The sequence below is a fragment of the Simochromis diagramma genome, unplaced genomic scaffold (assembly GCF_900408965.1).
Source record: "Simochromis diagramma unplaced genomic scaffold, fSimDia1.1 OVJJ01000553.1, whole genome shotgun sequence".
NCBI classification, from domain to species: Eukaryota; Metazoa; Chordata; class Actinopteri; order Cichliformes; family Cichlidae; genus Simochromis; species Simochromis diagramma.
Genome location: NW_024387095.1, coordinates 35,298 through 57,168, shown reverse-complemented (window position 1 = coordinate 57,168; position 21,871 = coordinate 35,298). Strand labels below are relative to the sequence as shown.

General features: G+C 43.0%; 1 protein-coding gene across 1 annotated transcript in view; it reads right to left on the bottom strand.

Moving 5' to 3' along the window:
* Positions 1-15,983, bottom strand: part of LOC120742926 (contactin-associated protein-like 4) — a 114,575-nt gene extending 98,592 nt beyond the window's left edge. The window contains exon 1 of the mRNA XM_040046455.1: positions 15,459-15,983. Coding sequence (XP_039902389.1) covers positions 15,459-15,540 — 82 coding nt within the window. The 5' untranslated portion in view covers positions 15,541-15,983. The remainder of the gene's footprint in view (positions 1-15,458) is intronic.
* Positions 15,984-21,871: the final 5,888 nt, after the last annotated feature.

Here is a 21,871-nt window from a genome sequence, read left to right as displayed (position 1 = left end):
AAGGCCCTAGCATGAGTAGTAGACAGAAGAAAGCAAAAATGGTATACTGGGGACAAACGGAGCCAATTCCGCTATACCTGGTGCACGGGAAAAATTATTATGTTTTTTTGTGATGTTTTGTTTGGTGGTGTGCCGTGTGATTTTTCTAATGTGAAATATGTGCCGTGGATTCAAAAGGTTGGGAAGCACTGCTGTACAAGACTTATTATTTTGTTGAGAGCACAGTCCCTTTGATTGGGTTGGAACTTCTCCATTGACATTAACTGCAAATATAGAGACATTTACTGATGGTATACTTCATATTTGATTTGATTATATTTTTTACTCCCAAAACTCCACTCAAGGAGAATATGCAAACTCCACAACTGGTGTGGTCAAACCTTCTTGGTGCAAGGCAGCACTGCTAAACACTGTCCACACTAGGAGCCTAAGAGCTACTTGACATGTTCCTCTGTTTTCTCAGTTCTTGCAGGACATTTACCCTCCAGAGACAGTACATATCTTGACCACAGAAAAGTTATTTTTCACTGAAAAAGTTCATCTACTTCAACCAGTCATTTTTACTGATCAGTGTCAAATTACACACAATCCAGCAATAGGGAGCCACAAGCCAGCGTATTCATAGTGTCAGTCCCAAGCCTGGACAAATAGGGAGGGCTGCATCAGAAGGGCATTCATCATAAAATTTTTACCAAGTCAAACATGCAGATAATAAAGAATGTCTGTGCAGGATCGTTAAGGGCCCCGGTTAACAACGACCGCCTCTGGTGCTGTTGGCCAACAGGGTGTCAGCGGGAAATCTCCTACTGTTGGACAAAAATAAAAGAGATGAGAAGGAAAAGTGTGTTAGGAGGTAGTAAGAAAGAAGGAAAGGCAGGCTTGCTGAGGTGAGAGTAGGGACTTTAAATGCACGGTCTATTACTAGTAAGGCGACAGAGGTGTCTGTTATAATGGAGAAAGGTATATACAGGGTGGGCCGTTTATATGGATACACCGTAATAACATGGGAATGGTTGGTGATATTAAAGTCCTGTTTGTGGCACATTAGTATATGTTAGGGGGCAAACTCCTCAAGATGGGTGGTGACCATGGTGGCCATTTAGAAGTCGGCCATCTTGGATGCAACTTTTGGTTTTTCAATAGGAAGAGTGCCATGTGACACATCAAACTTATTGGTAATGTCTCAAGAAAAACAATGGTGTGCTTGGTTTCAATGTAACTTTCAATGTACACACAGGAGGACTACATCTTTTTAGAGGACAGTGTGTAGGATGACTTTGGAAACTAAGGAGAGAAAGCGAGTTAACTTAAAGCCAAGAATTAAAAGATGGAAGCTGAAATAAAAAGAATGTTGCACAGAGTTTAGGGAGGAAATGAGACAGGCTCTGGGTGGTAAGGAAGAGCCACATGACTGCAGAAGTTCAGGTAACGTGGTGAGGTAAACCAAGAAGGTGTTCAGTGTAACCCCTGGATAAAGAAAAGAGGACAAGGAGACTTGGTGGTGGAATGAGGAAGTATAAGAAAGTATTCGAAAGTTAGAAAATTAAAAGTGAGCAGAATATAGAATGAGAGAATGTTTGAGGAATGGAGAAGAAGTGTACTGGTACTGATTTTCAAGCACAGGGGTGATGTGCAAAGCTGTGGTAATTACAGAGGGCTAAACCTGAATAAGTCGGACTCGTTCCCGGTGGGTGATGGGCTCCGCCAGGGCTGCCCTTTGTCTCCGGTTCTGTTCATAATTTTTATGGACAGGATTTCTAGGCGCAGCCAAGTGGCGGAGGGCTTTCGCTTTGGTGGCCTCAGAATCTCATCTCTGATTTTTGCGGATGATGTGGTTCTGTTGGCTTCATCGGGTGAGGGCCTCCAGCTCGCACTGGAACGGTTCGCAGCCGAGTGTGACGCAGCGGGAATGAGGATCAGCACCTCCAAATCTGAGGCCATGGTTCTCAGCCGGAAAAGGGTGGAGTGCCCACTCCGGGTCGGGGATGAGTTCCTGCCCCAAGTGGAGGAGTTCAAGTATCTCGGGGTCTTGTTCGCGAGTGATGGGAGAAGGGAGCCGGAGATCGACAGACGGATTGGGGCTGCGGCTGCAGTTATGCGGACGCTGCACCGGTCAGTCGTGGTGAAGAGGGAGCTGAGTGTAAAAGCGAAGCTCTCAATTTACCGGTCGATCTACGTCCCTACCCTCACCTATGGCCACGAGCTGTGGGTAGTGACCGAAAGAACGAGATCGCGGATACAAGCGGCGGAAATGAGCTTCCTCCGAAGGGTGGCTGGCCTCTCCCTTAGAGATAGGGTGAGAAGTTCGGCCATCCGGGAGGGGCTCAGAGTAGAGCAGCTGCTGCTCCACATCGAAAGGAGCCAGCTGAGGTGGTTCGGGCATCTGGCAAGGATGCCCCCTGGGCGCCTCCTGGGCGAGGTGTTCCAGGCATGTCCCACCGGGAGGAGGCCCCGGGGCAGACCCAGGACACGCTGGAGAGATTATATCTCTCGGCTGGCCTGGGAACGCCTTGGTATTCCCCCGGACAAGCTGGAGGAGGTGGCTGGGGAGAGGGAGGTCTGGACCTCTTTGCTTAGGCTGCTACCCCCGCGACCCGATCTCGGATAAGCGGATGAAGATGGATGGATGGATGGATGGATAAACCTGACGTGCCACACCATGAAGATATGGGACAGAGTTGTTGAAGCTAGGTTAAGGTGACAATCAGTGAGCAGCAGTAGTGGCTCTCAGCTTCACGCTGAGAAAAAAAACCCCACCAATGTGGTGTTTACTTTGAGAGTGTTGATGGAGAAGTACAGAGAAAGTCAACTGTGTATTTGTGGATTTAGAGAAAGCATATGATAGAGTGCTAAAGTGCTAAGAGAGGAACTGTGGTACCGCATGAGGAATACAGGAGTGGCGCAGAAACATCTGAGTATGGTGCAGGATATACATGAGGAGATTGAGAGAGTGGTGAGGTGTGGGGGAGGACTGACTGATAGGTTCAAGGTGGGAGTGGGATTACATCAGGGACCTGCTCCGAGTCTTTTCTTGTTTGCAGTGGTGATGGACAGACTGGCAGATATGTTCAAGCAGGAGTCTGTGTACTATGATGTTTGCAGATGACATTTTGATCTGTAGTGAGAGCAGGGATCAGGTACAGGAGAACCTGGAGAGGTAGAGGTATGCTCCGGAGAAGCTCAGTAGAAGTATGACAGTATGCACATGTGAAAATGACAGAGAGAGGGGGGTGACAGAGACAATGCAAGGAGTAGAGGTATAAAAGGTAGATTAGTGTAAATACATCCAATGCAATGGACAGTGCACAAGCCATGCAAGGCCACCTGGGTTGGCTGGAAGACTGTTTACTTAGCCTAGCAGGGCGAAGGACAGTGTCTCAGCTGAACTCTGGACACGCACACACATACACTGATATGCACACACTCATCCCCCCTCCCTTTCCAAACGCCTTCGATGCTTGTTCCCTCCTGGGGAACACGGCGGGTCTGAGCCCGTGCTGGAATGGTAGCGCTGGGCAGGATGGCTGCTGTGTTTGCTTCGGATTACTCCTCACCCGCCACCCGACCCTGTGGCTTGTCACGTGTTCTATAATGTTGTGCTGTGGACATTTATGTGCTTTTTTGTGCAGAGGAGTTTTTTTGTTTCCTGTTCTCATGCTGTCCTCCCAGGAGCCCAGCATGAGTAGAGGTCTGTTTTTTTCCTCTTGTACTTTCCCATTGTAGTGTATATTTCAGTGGGTTTTTTTTTCTGTAATGGCACCGATCTCCGACCTTTTCTGTAATGGTACTGATCTCAGACCTTACACACACAACACAGACATGTGATGTCTGTGTTGTGTGTGTAAGGTTGGGGGTGGGGTGGGGGGGGATGCTATCCAATAAAGCATTGATTGATTGATTGATTGATTGATTGATTGATTGACAAGAGAGGTGGAGAAGAGAGTGCAGGAGTGGGTGGAAGTGCTAAAGTGCTACGGGTGATTCGTGACAGAAGGATAGAGTGAAAGAGAAGGTTTACAAGTCTGTTGTGATACCTGCTATAATGTATGGCTTCAGGACAGTGGCACTAAAGAATAACAGGAGGCAGAGCTGGAGATGTTGAGATTTTCATTGGACGGACAAGATTAGAAAAGAGTACATCAGTGGGACAGCTGAGATTGAGTGGTTTGGAGACACAGTTAGAGAGGCAAGGTTAGGTGTATATGCGTTGAAAGATGAATAGAAAGGATGTTGGATGGGTAGCTGCCCGACATGAAGAAAAAATGTGGAAATAAATTCACGAATGTCATGGAGTCTAGTGTAGTGACAGGTTGGTATGAAAGAGGAGGCTGCTAAGGATATAGCAAAATGGAGGTAGATGAGCTGCTGTGGTGACCCCAAATAGGAGGAGCCTAAAGAAGAAGAAGGGAAAAAAAAGGTGTTAAATCACATATAAAATGTGAACTTCCAGAGGCGAGGGGTGAATTCTTTTATATTCAGGCACAATAATTTGTGTGACAGGCAATCATTTCTAAATAACGTTTTATTGTAATGTTTCACACTAAAATGTTGTATCGACATGCCTTTGACTTATATTTTATTGTATATATTGATCTGTGAGAAGCAGAGTTTCCTTGGATGACATCCTGCAACTGAAAAACCTTTCTGTTTCTCAAGGCCTGTCTGATAAATAATAGCCCACAATGACAATATTGCTTCTCATACAAAGTGACATTGAGGGTTCCTTTCACAATCTTTTTTTCTCTTTGTGGTTTTCACACAGCCTTCCATCAGTTTTAACAAAACGTAACAGAACATAACATGCTAATAAAAACACACATTACTGTAACTATGAGTAACACTACTACAAAGCAATGCAAACAAACGCAACAAAAAAGGCACTACTGAGAACAACAAAGGAATCATTTCAGTTGATGACTCAGTCCAGTTCAATTCAATTCAGTTTCTAATCATTCTAATCTAAATCTAAATAATTCTAATTACAACAACAGGCACCTTGAGGTGCTTTCTATTGTAAAGGAAGACCCCACAATAATACAGAGAAAACCCCAACAATTAGATGATGTCCCTGTGACCAAGCACTTGGCAACAGTGGGAAGGAAAAACTGCCTTTTAACAGGAAGAAAACTTCCAGGAGGGAGCAGCAGCCATCTACCGCAGCCGGTTGGGGTATTCAGTATATTTTAAGAGGTTCTTACATATTCATTAAACTGAAAACAGAGAAGGTCACCGACTATGATTAGGTTCGATGTGACGATGATTTCCTGTTTAACTGGTTGAGAGAGGAACAAAGGAGAATGCGATACATGCGATACTGCACACAGGGTAACATGATTAACAGTCAAATTTTTTGTTTTTTGTTTTTCACCAAAAACTTCAGTTTGTTTTTCTCGAGGCAGTTCAAAGTGGATTTATACAATAATACAAGCAGTTAAGTAGGTTACTATTCACCTACCACCCTGCTACTCCACCCCCAGCCTTTGTTACAGTAATACCATACAGAGAGAGATTGTGATGCAGGACTGAACAGGACTTCATTGCTGGGACTTGTGTTGTTGTGCACCACAGAGCAGCAGCTGTGTGAAGGTGAGATGAGGAGAGACAAATGAATCCGAATACACACACACACACACACACACACACACACACACACACACACACACACACACACACACACACAAAGAAAACCCACTGATGGATGAAATGAGAGAAGGACCTGGGAGTGTCACTGAATGGATTAAAGACGAAGGGCGCAGGCAACGAATGTCCATGCAGGGCAGTGAACCAAACTCCTCCACTTTCTTGTTGATTTCTTGGGCCTTCTACCACCATATGCTGATCTCCTCAGCTTCTCCTCCATTACGTTAACAGAAATACAGCGTATTCTTCTAAGGATCAGCTCATATGACCCTTCCTTTAATAATAAATGACTTTGTAGCCATATCATGTATTTAATTTGGATGGAAGAACACATTATTCTCCACATGAGATTGTCAAAAGCAGTTGGAAAACCTTAAAACTGTGCAGGGCAGTAGGAAAGATCTTGGGCTCAAAGCAAGCACATAAACATTAATTCCACTAAAATATTGATGCAACTCTTGCATTACTCACTGCAATAATCGATATTGTTAAGATGGCAATGGCTTAGATGATTATGTCAAAGGTGTTGCGTATGCTGACAAAACCCACAGGGAGTTATGTAAAGCTGTTTCCTTCAGCTCTAAGGAATATTTTAGCACCTTTTAAGTCACTGTTTTGGTTTCTTAGCTTGTCACTAACAAGTGTTTCAGCAAAACAAAGCAGAAAAACCCTGCAGTTCACTTCATTAGGCATTAAATGGTTAAAACTGCTTCCTCAGGATGGCAAAGCTGAGGTACGAGCCAGAGAAATTTTGTTTACATTTGAACCAAGATGGCGCCGCGTATGGATGCCCTGGTGCTTCAGTGCGTTACTTTTGTTTTGCTTTTGTGCATTTCTTCTGTGTTTGGGCACTCCTCTGGATACTCTTACACCAGAGAAGAGCTCCTTAACTACAGGACTACAACGCCTGTGGATTTATTTCCAATATTTGTCGCATCTGCGGCAGATTTACTGCTGACTCTGACCAGGAAAGCGAGACACCGAAAGAGAGGGAAGCAAGCCGGCGCACTCGTGCGTTTGAGGAGACGCGGACTGCGTACTGCTCTTCCTGGGATCTTCCTTTCTAATGTACGCTCACTCGGGAATAAGATTGACGAACTGGCCCTGATGAGAAGCATGAACAGAGACTTTGCCTCCTCCTGTGTCTTATGTTTTACGGAGTCGTGGCTCAGTGAGAACATCCCAGACTGCGCGCTCAAGCTGGAGGGCTTCCATCTGCTGCGCGCGGACCGGCAGGCCGCTCTCTCCGGTAAGTCCAAAGGTGGAGGTGTCTGCTTCTACATCAATAGTGGCTGGTGCACAGATGTGACAGTGATTGCTCAGCACTGCTCTTCCTCTCTGGAATATCTTTTTATCCACTGCAAACCGTTTTATTCTCCGCGGGAGTTTGCTTCATTCATCCTGGCCGCTGTTTACATCCCGCCAGACGCAGATGCGCAGGCAGCTCAGAGCGCACTCGCGGAGCAGATTCTCCACATGGAGCGGACATTCCTGGACTCTCTCATCATTGCTCTTGGGGACTTTAACAAAGCCAATCTGAGCCATGAGCTTCCCAAATACAAGCAGTATATTAAATGCCCGACCAGAGAGGAGAGGACATTAGACCACTGTTACAGCACGATCAGCGGGGCCTATCGCGCGGTGCCCCGCGCTTCACTCGGACTTTCTGACCACGCCATGATCCACCTAATCCCCGCGTACAGACAGAGGCTGAAGCTCTCCAAACCTGTCGTGAGGACTAAAAAACTGTGGAGCAACGAGGCTGTGGAGGAGCTTCGCACATGTTTGGAGACCACAGACTGGGACACATTGAAGGCTGCTTCTAACAGCTTGGACGAGTTTACGGACATTGTCACCTCCTATATCCACTTCTGTGAGGACAGCATTGTGCCATCACGCACCAGGGTGAGTTATAACAATGACAAACCCTGGTTTACTCCTAAACTCAAAAAGCTGTGGCTGGAAAAGAGAAAGGCGTTCAGAAGCGGAGACAGGGACTGCTACAGAGAGGCCAAGTACAAGTTCACTAAAGAAGTGGACATTGCTAAACATCAGCACTCTGAGAAGATGCAGCAGCAGATCTCAGAGAATGACTCGGCCTCTGTGTGGAAAGGTTTTAGGAATATCACCAACTACAAGCCTAAAACCCCCCACTCCACTGACGACTTGCTCTTGGCCAACACCCTTAACGACTTCTACTGCCGTTTTGACGAGCCATCAGGCAGCCTTCACACCTCCAACGGCCCCAACAATAGAGGCACTTTGGACACTAATTCCCCCACCTCTCCCCCCTCCATAGAGCCATCACCACCTTCAAACTGTTCACCTACAACACCCCCCTCCTCACCCCACACAAAAGAGGATTTCACACCACCTCCTCCCACCACACCTCTTCATATTCATGAAGCAGATGTGAGGAAGCAGTCTAAGAACCTGAATGCTCGGAAAGCTCCTGGCCCAGACGGCGTGTCTCCTGCCACCCTCAGACACTGTGCAAACGAGCTGGCCCCAGTGTTTTCTGGCATTTTCAACTCCTCACTGCAGGCATGTCATGTGCCTGCCTGCTTCAAGTCCTCCACCATAATCCCTGTCCCCAAGAAACCTAGGATCACTGGACTAAATGACTACAGACCCGTGGCTCTGACATCTGTGGTCATGAAGTCCTTTGAGCGCCTAGTTCTCTCCCATCTCAGGACCCTCACGGCCCCCCTCCTGGACCCCCTGCAGTTTGCATATAGAGCCAACAGGTCTGTAGACGACGCCATCAACATGGCCCTACACTTCATCCTGCAGCATCTGGACTCCCCAGGAACCTACGCCAGGATCCTGTTTGTGGACTTCAGCTCTGCCTTCAACACCATCCTTCCAGACCATCTCCGAGGCAAGCTTTCCCAGATGAATGTGCCTGATCCCATCTGCCGGTGGATCACTGACTTCCTGACGGACAGGAAGCAGCATGTGAGGCTGGGAAAGAATGTCTCGGACTCCCGGACCAATCAGCACCGGCTCCCCTCAGGGCTGTGTTCTTTCTCCTCTGCTCTTCTCCCTGTACACTAACTGCTGCACCTCCACCCACCAGTCTGTCAAGCTAATCAAGTTTGCAGATGACACCACCGTTATTGGGCTCATCTCGGACGGGGATGAGTCTGCCTACAGGAGGGAGGTTGAACGTCTGGTGTCCTGGTGCAGCCACAACAACCTGGTGCTGAATGCCCAGAAGACAGTGGAGATTATTGTGGACTTCAGGAAGCACACAGCCCCACTCCCCCCCATCATCCTGACTGACACCCCCATCACCTCTGTGGACTCATTCCGCTTCCTGGGTACCACCATCACCCAGGACCTGAAGTGGGAGCCCACCATCACCTCCGTCATAAAGAAAGCCCAGCAGAGGATGTACTTCCTGAGGCAGCTGAAGAAATTCAACCTGCCAACACGGACGATGATGCAGTTCTACACTGCAATCATCGAGTCCATCCTCACCTCCTCCATCACCGTGTGGTACGCTGGAGCCACTATCAGGGACAAACAGAGACTGCAGCGTGTTGTGCGCTCTGCTGAGAAGGTGATTGGCTGCAGACTCCCATCTTTGCAGGACCTGTACACCTCCAGGACATTGCGGCGTGCAGCTCGGATCTCAGCTGACCCTTCTCACCCTGGACACAGTCTGTTTGACCTGCTACCCTCAGGCAGGAGGCTCCGGTCCATTCGCACCAGAACCTCTCGCCATAAGAACAGTTTCTTCCCCTCTGCTGTTGGACACATGAACAATAACCATATGACTGTCCCCGCCACTAACACATGACCCTACGCTGTGTCACTGCATCATTCCATGTTTGGCACTGATCACCACCTGCACTCATGTATATATCTATCTACGTAGCACTCTTAATTCTTATTCTCATGTATATATCTCATGTATATCTCATGCACATATCTTTCTACGTAGCACTTTTAATTCTTATTCCTACTTTTATTTTTTTCATGTCTATTTAAGTGCTATTTATGACACTATGTTTGCACTGAAGCACCGCAGCAATTTCCTAATGTTGTAAACCTGCTCAACATTTGGCAATAAACCCCTTTCTGATTCTGATTCTGATTCTGAAAGTGGCCAAATACATGTTCATGCTCTCTCTGGGAAGTTCCAGGTCAACAAATCTGTTAATCACGAATTGTTTTTGACAATTATCCACCGTTTAAATCCTAACATGTTTACCTTTGATTTATATTATATATATATTATATATATTATATTATATTGACCTTTTGTGTCACTATTTATGGGGTAAAACTGTGGAATAGTTTTACTATAGATCTACAGCAATGCTCAGGAATTAGTAAGTTCATGAAAATACTTCGAAAACTGATTTTGGAAGAATATGATACCGATAAAGATGATCACCCATTGTATGTATAAAAATATCAAATTATATCCAAATTATATCAATCACGGTAGCCAAGTTTATATAGGTTCTCCTCGTGTATCGTGTGGAGTATGTGATGATGGGAATTAGGTGAATTATGTGGGATCAATAAGATGTTGAGCAGGGGTAGGAATTAATAAGTATGTTCATACTTCTTCCTACTCCTTTTCAGACCAAACATTGTTACATTATGTCAGACGATTTTGTTTTATTTCATTATATATTTTTTGTTTATCTGAACACATACGTGTGTGTGTGTATATCTACATATATATTCGTATCTGTAAATGAAAATATATGTAGTGTGTATATATTGTTTTTTGTTTTATATGTCTGAAACAAATAAAGATACAATACAATACAATACAATATTACCAGAGAACAGCAGAGAACATCCCAATATTTTTGCACAGTTTCTGTGTCTCTTGAGCTACCTGCTAACTGAAGGAACCCAATCATACTTCCGTGTCAGTGTTAATGGGTGGCTCAGCTGGTGAGGTGACACAGGGAAAGTCTTTATGTCATTAAAACTATTGGCATTACATGAAGTTCATGTGTAAAACAGACAAGAACACAATAACAGTAACTTTCATAGTTTATTGTATGTAAGTGAGGGATGTAGCAGAGTGGTGGATCTGACTGACAAATCAAGGTACACGGCGTGCTAATATAGTAGCGACTTGTCAACAGCAAGGCAAGAATACTTTGGGGCCTTTCTTGTCACTAAGAAAACACCTGATGAGTTTATGGGCTTGGTTGCAACCAACTTGATCTTTATTATGGTCCTTCTGAGCTGATAGACAAGCAATATTAGGGCTGTTCTCCCAGAGTCTTCTATGAAGAAGCAGTCAGAAAACTGTTATCATGGATTATCCTGACCACCCTGCACAACACTTAGTGGGTGGGCAGCAGAGAAGCATCTGTAACAGACTGATTAACTCCACTCCAAGGACAGATACAGGGAATCTTTATACCACACGCTGTGACTTTCTATGATACAATAAAACACATAGAATTATCTACCAGATATATAATATCAATAATATATTGTACAATAACATATTGTGTAATATATTATTGATATTATTTCTATGTATTACTATTTGTATTGCTATTTTTTTACTTAGTTTATTTTGTTTTTAATATAACAAATTATCATTAGTGTCGTTATTATTAGTATAATATGCTGGTCAGAGTGCAGCTTAAAGGTGCTTTTGCAGTGGCTTCAGTTTTCAGACTTTGATGGTAAAGCCATCTTTTATATACAGTCTATGAGGGTTGCACTGCCCCCAGGTGGCTAAAATGTAATGTAGGTTTGAAATCTGTGTTTAGCAACAAAGCAGAAAACATAAGTTTTTGGTAGGTTTATTTCCAGCAACCATGGTTGAAACTTCCTGGTCAGTGCTGTAATATAAAATAAGGACTGTAAGGAAAAAAAACTGGAGTAAAAAAAAAAGGATGTTTAATTAATTATTTATTATTGTTTAATTTCAAAAATATGTTTGATCAAAAGGTTCAGACTACACTCATTTGAAACAGCAGTTAAGAATCTCATCACATCTTCCATTTAGCAGCTTTTCTGCAGATTTTCTTGTAGAGAGTTGAGTATTTCTCACAGGCAGTCATGTGACGGTAATCACTGTGTGGTTTTGCTAATAGCTGATGACTACAGTTTCTGCTTTCCTGCTGCTCCAGAGAGTGACAGTGAGTAGTGACCTCAGCAGAATGTGGCCAATTCTTGAACCGATAACAAGTCATCTGATATAATGACAGGCCCATTTGATGAATGGGTCTGTTTTTAGGCAGGCAGACGTCCGCTGGGGAGCTGGCCTTGGGCAAATACAAAATCCCAGAGGTTACAAAGGCAGATGGATGGACTGCAGTTCTCTGTCACTTTTATGGCTTAACTACTTGTCCCTGGATTAATAAATCTAGATTCATGACTGACAGCTCCAGGCTCACACCACCAGGTACTGCCACCTTTGTGCAACCTTGGTTTAATCAGAACCTCTTCATGACTCCACATCTGCTAAATACATGACATAAAAATAAGGGCAATTTATACTTAACTACTTTGCTCTTTTGCCACATACTGGCTCTCTAAACCTCATGAAGCATGAAGGACAGGGATGGTTTGCAGAGACACATTCGCATCAAATTGATTTCATTCCGTGGTTTTAGTTCACTCTGTGCAAACCACCAGCTCATTGAAAAGTAATAAATTCTGATGAGACAGGGCTGTTCCCATATGAAGCGGGGAGCCAGTCACAAATTTAAATCAACTTCTCCCCCAGCACATTTTTTTATTCTCTGTCTGGCTGTGACTGGTGGAGATGAATTTCCAGCACTCTTAGAAAATAACAACACCTTAAAGTCATTGTCGTCCCAGCCTCGGCTTTTTAAATAATCAAACATCTACCCTCAGCCATCTGAGAGATGAAACGCATCCTGTGCTACCTTGGTGCCCCTGTTGGTGCAATAATCAAAAAGAAGATAAAGAAAAATTGTGTTTTCTTTCAAGTTTGAGAAAAATGCAAAAAGAAATGTGTCTACCTGTATTGTGAAATGAAACAAAGCAAACAGTGAGGGTGTGTGGGAGGAAGGAGATCCAGATTGTTTCTCACAGATGATAATGGTGGTGCTGCTGATGATGCTAATGATCTAAGGGGTGAAGAGTCTTCGCTGGGGAAAAAATAATAGCCTTGGTCATTTACTCAAATGTTTAAAATGACATATTTATCCAGCAGGTGACCTCTGTTTTGTTACTAGCAGCAGCGGCAGTTGCATAATGTTCTTAAATGGTCATTAAACCCCCAGTTAGAAATGTACGTTTAATGGTAAGAGAGCCTTGAAAATAAATTCTCCTCTTCATGAATTGATTAGCAGAGGATGAGTGCTGGGCGAGAAAGTAAAACTTTTAATTTCCACTGTGGCTGTTGACAATCACGACACAAAACACTTTTCTTGGCCTACTTTCCAACTTAGGTATGAAAAATCATTGGATTTGTCTGCATTATTCTCACCTTAAAGTGACTCTGTATTGTACTGTAATTTCGCTTTAGGTATCACCATCTTTCGGGTGAGGCTTGTGATCGTGAGTGAGTGGATGAAAAACGTATTTCAGTCAGGACTACAGCAGTCAAAAGATTTTTATTTTCATCTTCAGCAATTTACATTTGTTCACATTTGCTCTTTCTGGGACCTCTCTGTCCTTCTCTGTGCATACACGCAAAGCAAGCTCAAAGAAAACAGAGCAGCCATCAGATAATGACGCTGATGAGGTCAGAAGCACCGTGGAATGAAGCAGCTGTGGTGGAGGTGGGTTGCAAAGCAGCTTGCAGATGTGCAGCAGCTGTATGCAGGCTAAAGCAGCATAAATACCATGCCTGATATGACTTATGCTAATTGGATTTAAAGATGAATAGCAGCTCAGCCACCGGCTTATGTGTGCTGGCACTAAGATCACCTGTTCTGCCTAAATTGATGCTACACACAAATAGCAAAGACGATTTCAATCAAACTCATTGTTTGGTCATTAAACAGCATCTAAAACCTTCTACCTCAGCACCTTCCGTGTCATCACAGATACCTTGACTTTAAGTACACACAGCCTGAAACATCTTGTTTTGTCCAAGGCTGAAGTCTTTGTTTGAGCTATGGGAGTTAGTTAGGGTAAGGACTGGGTCGCCAAAGAAAGAATTAGTTTGTGTAACATGTTGTCTGTCCACATCGGGAAATGAACTGACTCATAGCTGTTCTGGAAAGTGACGAGTTCAGCAGTTCACTTCCTCACCATCACACAGCTGTTCATTTAGTTTGTCAGGTGGGTATGTTATATTGTAATTTTGGAAACGTTAGAGAAATTGGCTCAGTGTGTGCGTGCTTGTGTGACAAAGTGGGTATATTGACAGATAGAGACTATTACAGAATGGACAGAAGCATCCCATCCTCCTTGTAGGAAACATGATGAATGAGATGACAGTTCTTTACTGAGCTGACACCTGCTCATTGCTTAGGAAGCATAATATGGACAGATGACAGATTGTTAGACAGATGATAAAGGCCCCCACTAATACACATTACTCTGTAGATCAACTATATGAAGCAAAGTGAAATTGCTGGCTTTGCGATTGTTAGGCTTCATGAACCTGAACAAAGTGGGTCTGCACCAACACTGTCTTTTCATCCAAATTTAGGTCATTTTCAGGCAGTAATATAAATACGTCCACTATCTATCCAAATAATCATTGCAGCTGAGAAAGTGCTGTGCCTGTGGATGCCCATCTTTACAGTCGTCCTCCTGATTGTTTTTTGTTTTTGTTTTTTTTGGCCAGTTGTGTGCACAAAACCATCTGATCCTTTTGTTTTGTTTTTTAATCTGAGATGTCACATACAAGATTGCCCTTATTTACAGTATCATGGAAGTAGACTACAGTCATTACAGTGGGAAGCAGGGGGCCATGACATCTTACTGAACCACTTCAACTGTGGAGGTCCTGAAACCATTCACTAAATTCCTCCCATCAAAAACTAACAGCTCATATGCACTCATGGACTGAACAGCAGCAGTGAATAGGAGATGTAGCACACTTGTTGCAGACAAAAATTCTATATCTGTTATACAGACATGTTCAGTGGTTTCTTTTAAAGAAATCTCCTCACACCATGAAATCACTTTTTAAGGATCTTTTTCTGAACCTTAAAGAAGCTCCAGGATCCTACACAGCTTCCCTGCCTCTCCAGGACGAGCCCACAGTCTCTCCCACTCTCCTTCTCATGAGAAAACATCAAATGCTGAAAAATGATAAAATAAGAAGGCAATTGGAATTCACTATCTCTTAAAACTTGACAGCCGTAAATCCCCAGAGGATATGTGCTCCCTTTCAACAACAAGCCCTTGTGGTGGTCGGATTAGATCCAGCCAACTGTTTAATTCACTAAATTTACTGCGCTGAGCTTCTCCTTGCCAAACCCGGAAAAACAGGTCAGATCAGTTAAAGCTTTCGCAGGGCAGACACGAAATATTTCTTCCTTTTAAAATCATTTGTACCATAATGACTCGAAAAAATAATCAAGAAATTAAATCCAAATAAACAAACTAATGTGTTTTATAAGTTATTATAGTTATTTATAATAGCCTTTTCAGGGTTTTTTTTTGAATTAACAATCTGCTGAATATATGAGAACAAAGACGAAGAAGACTTTTTCTTTCTTTTTTGCCAGCTGGCAGGTTAATTAGCGGGCGTGTTTACAACCGTCCAAACATATTATTCTCATTCATTACAGCTGAGTGAGTCCAGGTGGAATAGTAAACCACAGGGATGACTTTCAAGAAAACACCCCACTCTACATCTCTCCTAAACAGCGCCAGAGGCGCGCGGAGCCGCTCACCTGCACCTGTCCCACAAGAGCCGAGCAGCAACGAGGCGATCAGCGCGATAATCCCAGCAAGTCTTTTATTCCCTCGAGGCATGTTGAAGGGACGGGATACTGTGGGGTATAATCCCGCCTGTCTGAGGGTAGCAGTCCGTCCGTCCTCCACCTCCTCCCCCTCTTCTGCTCTCCTGTTCGCTTCTCCCCACTGCTCTCCTCCAGCTGCGCTCCGGTGCGCTGCGCCGCACCGAGTAGCCTCGCTGTCACAGTGTACAGAGGCAGGCCGGTGCCCAGCGGAGGGAGGAAGAGGATGCTCACACGCCGCTTGTACTCCGCCAAGTGATGGAGGCAAAAGAATGGAGCCGTGAGGAGGAAGGGCTCCTTTTTTTTTTCTTTCTTTCTTTTTACGATACTGTCGCAGGTCCGAGTCCAACGCACTGCCTCCCTCACTGAGATGAAAGAATCTTAAGAGTTCCTTCTGGGAGTCCCAGGACTGGTTTAGTGCCACCACCACGGCGCAGTGAGCGCACTTGATGTTTAACTCTTTAGGAAGCTTTCCCCGTAAAAGCAACACAACTGTCACGTTTATTTGAACAGAAGCAGGAAAGGAAAGGATAATTCATAAGGAGACTATGAGGCAGTTTTGAGCTCACTCTGAGACACCCGAACAAAACTGCTATTTTTTAAATATGCAGTTTTGATCACTTTGTGGTCAATTTTAGTGTGTTTGTAACGATTTTTTAAAAATCGCTATAACTCTTTCTTCTTTTAAAAACAAAATGTATTCAAATGTCTTTGCTTTACGCTGGACATCAAATATATCCCACTTTATTAAAAAAAAAAATTATTTAAAATTATTAGCATGATTCTATATCAGGCTGCATACATGTGAACATCACAAAATTATGCCCAAAGCTACTGATCCAAAACTCAGATTTAAGGTGAACTCGTTCTTCTAACAGCCTTCTAGTGTCGAATCCTGCATGTCTATCATTCTGCACCATGGAGGTCTAACAGCCAACTAAAGTTACAATGAGCAAAGCACATTTTTTTTTAACTTAAGGTTCTTCAAAATTGTCCCTGCATCAAAGCTTAAGCAGCAGTTTTATTAATAGGGTCACTTCAATAGCTTTTCTGTAATGTTACACATCACTGCATCATTTTTGTCTCGTTTTTTGATGTTCCTTTTATGCAAATCAGTTTATACAACGAGGTTTTCTATAATTAAAAGCAACAAAGAGGGGCCCTGGGCCTTCACAGCCATATCTGAATAATGCACTTTATGCACAGATAGTCAGTACATCACTACATTTTTGTTTTTTTGTTTTGTTTTTTCACAACAATCTGGGGAGTTTACAGTAGGTCACTCAGGCACTCCGACTCAGTCTACTACAGCAACAAATAAAATCTCCACAGAGAAAATACAAGCATCTCGAATATTCGTGGAAATTTAATACACAAGTATTTCAAGTGTTTTTGTGTGTATCAAGTCCAGTAACCAAGAAATACTTTGAGAATGTTACAAGCACACAAACATTCATCTTTTAGAAATGATTGAAATTTGTTTTTATAAGCCCAAAACTGCATTAAAAATAGAATGAATATGTTCCTTCTCTCAATAAGAGGTCAATGTTACAAGTACACAACTCCACTAAAGGTTCATGGTAACCTGAGAAAGTACAAACTATTCCAAATAAAATCTGGTAGAGGATATGTTGTCGTCCTTGGGTTTCCTGGGGAAGTACTGTGTAATATATTTTTCCTCAGGTCTGTTCTGGCTAAATATGAAAATGAGGCTGAGTTGAAAAGAGGAAAAATTGAAGGACACCAAAGAGTGAAGGCTGGCTTTGACCCAGAGACATTCATGGCTGTGAAGCACTTGAGCCAAACAGACACCTTTTAGATTCTCTCGAACTCAGTACATATTTAATTTAATGATTATTCTAGCCTGACACACATCATCAGTCATTTTGATGTGCTGGAGAGAGGTGAAATGCCAACTCGATTCTCTGGCACAGCACCAATACACTTGGTAATTGTGAATGTACTTTTTCAGTATATATTCAATGAGTAAGAGTTTGAATTTCAAAATAATAATCAATCAAACCTACGTTTAATCCCCAAGGTAGCATGAAGTCTTGTACAAACTCATTGTAAAGGTCCACAAATATGTCCAATATTTACTGCTGACCTTCACAGTTGTGAAAACTGCAGTGGAGCTTCTGCTGTTCCTCATGAAGGTCACTGGTGGGTGCAGTAATAGTTTAGCCTTGAATGTCATTGGACACCTTCAAACAAAATGCAAATAATAGACATGGCTCTAGGTTTTGTTTGCATTTTAGATGGAACACATGGGTGGGTGTGGAAGTGGGGGAGGGCAGGCGAAATCTCTGGGCCTCCTGGATGATATTTTGGGCATCAAACAGTGGATGCATGCTGATGCTGCAGTTTGTTTGCTGTGAAGGTTTTTCTTTAAATATAGCTATTGACTCAATTTAGTTCACTTCATCCATCCATCCGTTCTCTTCCGCTGATCCAATTCAGGGTCATGGGTGGGCTGGAGCCTATCCCAGCTGTCTTAGGGTGAGCTGGGATAGGGTTCAGTCACTTCAATTTCTTTAATCACAGCAACAATCATCTCAAGGCAATTTATATTGTAAGTTAAAAACCCTGACATTAGATGACCTATGAGCAAGCACTCTGGCAACAAATGGGAATGAAAAACTCTCTTTTAACAGGAAGACATCCACAATAGGACCATGCTCAGGAAGGGTCGGTGATCTGCCACGACTATTTGAAGGGGGTGGGTGTGGAAGAGAGTCAGAGCATGAAAAGACCAGGCAACGAAAGAAGTTTGACTTTCTTACTTTTCATCAGAAACCACAGAAAAGTATGGAGAGTGTCCTCAGAAGCCAGAAGAATAAAGGATGCCACACAGAGGATGTGGACAAGTGGGTGAACAATTTGTCTGACAGACAACTCACCCAAACAGTGAGTTGTCTGTCAGACTCAAAAAGGTTGAACTTTGCTGTGACACCAAGACAAGTCCTGCTTTTGGAACTGATCACAGCCACAGAAACAGAAATTTGAAAGAACAACCTTGCAGACATTGAAGCAGAGCAACTGCAAATAAAAGTTTCGGCCTGACTCGTCAATGCACAGCCCCCAGCATCCAACATCAGCATGGAGGAAATGAAGGCACTCATATTACTTAGGAATGACAACAACACTATTATTCTTCCAGAAGACAAGGGTACTTGTCTATGGTATGGTACTGAACTCCATATCCAGAACACCTTGGATTTTGTTGAGAAAGTGAGAGGTTATTATGCAGGCAGATAAAACCATGGTCTCGTACGATGTTACATCTCTCTTCACTTACATTCCAGTTACTAAAGCGTTGGAGGTAGTTCATAAGAGATTACAGGATGAGCTCAACCTCAGCAACAGCACCACACTCAGCACCGACCAAATGTGTTTGCTCTTTAACTGTGTCTTCATCTACATGTTTCACATACAAGGGTCAGTACTACAGGCAGAAACATGGGTGCGCCCAGTTTCACCCATTGTGGCTAACTTGTACATGGAAGAAGTGGAAAAGAGGGCTCTGTTATCCTACCCTGGAACACCACGAAGTTCAGGTTCAGGTATGTGGATGACACCTGAGTGAAAATCAAATCTCAGGACAATTCACAGATCAGATTAACTCGGTGGACCGACACATCAAATTCACCAGGGAGGATATGAAAAGTGGCAGGTTAGCCGTCTCAGACTGTGAGATGTCGATCAGTAATGGGGGACATTTAACAGTGGACGTGTACTGTAAACCAACGCATACAGATCAGTATTTAAGGTTTGACTCTTAGTCATTATGTAAATGTGCTCTTTATAAGGTTACAGAAACCTACAGTCAGCTGAGAGTAAAGAAGTCACTTGGATGAGTTTCTCCCACTGAACACGCTACACCCAGATGAACAGAATCAACTTTTTGGGAGAGAGACAAATATTAAGATTAACTAATGATAAACTGCAGAGTGGTGTATAAACGCATAGTGGCTGAAAAGAAGAAGTGCATTGTGGGAAGCCAGATAACGAACTGAGAATTCAGGGTCACTTGATCCAGTCCTAACTATAAGCTTTATTAAAAAGGAAAGTTTAAGGCTAATCTTAAAAGTAGAGTTTGTCTATTTTCTGAATCCAAACTGGGAGCTGGTTCCAGAAGAGGGGTCTGAAAGCTGAAGGCTCTGCCTCCCACTCTATTTTTAAACACTCAGAGCAGTATTCTCTTAGAGTCTCTCTTGATCTCATAATTATTTATTAATCTAAAGTAATTTATAAACCAATGGGGTTTTCATAACAAAACATCTGCTTATGTTCAGATGGCTTTGTATATTCAAATCATATCAACCATATCTGTGTTGTGGGATCATTCTCAAGAATCATGTAGGCTACATCTCACATTTGTCAAAGTCATAGTAGCATAAGACAAGGAAGCCAAAGAGCAAACAACACTTTGAAAAATATTACAGAGTGGCTCCTAACTTGGCTGGCTTTGAGACTTTTTGAGGGACAAAATGCTCTAATAAGAGTCCTCTTCCCCTCCTCCTCCATCTCCACCACAGTCTGAATGCTTGGTGTTAGACGAGATGCCGTTATGCTGATGCTGACCAAGCTGATAAATCTTTACACTGTGTTGCAAATTGTTATGCAAATAAGATTTTAGTGTCATAAACATTCAATTTTTTGTTTTCAGTTAAACTCATGGGTGGTATTGTGGCTCGGGGCTCTGTGGATCACTGATATCAATCTCAGACAGCTGTCATAATTAGTTTGGAACAGGATGACCCAATAAGATAAAAACTACTTAAGAAGGATGTTCCACATCATTAAGCATGCCACAGGTTTCAAGTAATATGGGAAAGAAAAAGCATCTCTGCTGCAGAAATGTGGTAAATAGAGCAATGCCTTAGATGAGGTCTGAAAACATTAGAAAATTAGATATTATACAAAAGCTTAAGCATGATTATCGTACTGTGAAGAAACTTGTGGCTGAGTCAGAGCACAGAAGGGTTTGCAGAGACTAAGACATAGAGATGAAGGTTTCTGCCAGACAAATTCATCAGATTAAGAGAACAACTGCTAAAATGCCATTACAAATCAGCAAGCAGGTAGTTGAAGCTGCTGGTAGTCCCATGAGTAATTTTCAAACAGTCTTGTTAACTGATGATTGCCACCCAACTATGGATGGTCTTGATGGATGGAGTAGGTGGTGGTTGGTGTATTGCCACCATGTCCCAACAGGGCTGCAAGGAGGTGGCAGAGTCATGGGGAGAGAGTTGGTAGGTCCCTTTAGGATCTCTGATCGTGTGAAAATGACCACAAGTATGAAAAGTTTCTCACTGACCACTTCCTTCCACGGTCCAAAAAGAAGAACCGTGCCCTCAGTAGCAAAATTATCTTCAAGCATCACACTGTCAGGGCTCACTGTGTGGCAGGGTAGAACCTTAAAGCAGGAAAAAAAAATCTGAGCTTAAACAGCAACTTTATTGCTGACACTCCCAAAGTTGGCTAAAATAAATCTTTGGCATGAACATCAATTGAGAAACATGGTAACCTGGAAATAATAGGGAAAACTAAGGCACTGGGACTGCTAGAGCCAGAGAAAGAGAGACACAGAAGGAGAGAGGGAGACAGACAGAGCGAGGGACAAGAAGAGAGAGGGAGCGTGCACTGAAGACACTGAAGACAAAACACAGCGAAAGGGAAACATTAAGGGAACTAACCTAGAACCACAAGAGTTAAACACAATGAGCAGGAAAACTCATAAAAGGTAAGAAAACAAAACTAGGAAACATAAGTCACTCTAGCAATACTACGATAATGATTAACTAAGATTCAAAGGTCCACAAACACAAAACACTGAGTCAAAGCACCAGAACCATGACAGACAATGTACCATTTGATGCTGCAAAAATACCTCTGTGGCATTGGCTGCTATGGGCATAACCTTACTGAGAACTGATGGAGCATCTGAGATCTATGATGGATGGTTGCAAGAATTGTGAAGGTTAGAAGGGGTTAATATGTAACTTGGCCTGTTAAGATGTTTATGATTGAAATAGCTTTCAGTACATATGATCTCCTAATGTTGCACTTTCAACAAATGATCATGTTCAGCTCTTTACAACCAATAAAATGTTTTGAAACTCTGTTGTGTATAATAATTTGGATCAATGGATTTTTAGGGGGGTATTTGTGCAAAATCACAGTTATCATTGGGAGGTTTGTTCAATAAAATTTGAATTGTGCTCTAATGATTGATGACTTGAAAAGTATACTGACTGTCATTTGAATAGACTCTGTAGGAAAGTCAGCGACAAAAATTCTTTGCATAATAATTTGGAACCCGATCTATGTGCGTTTGCATTTAT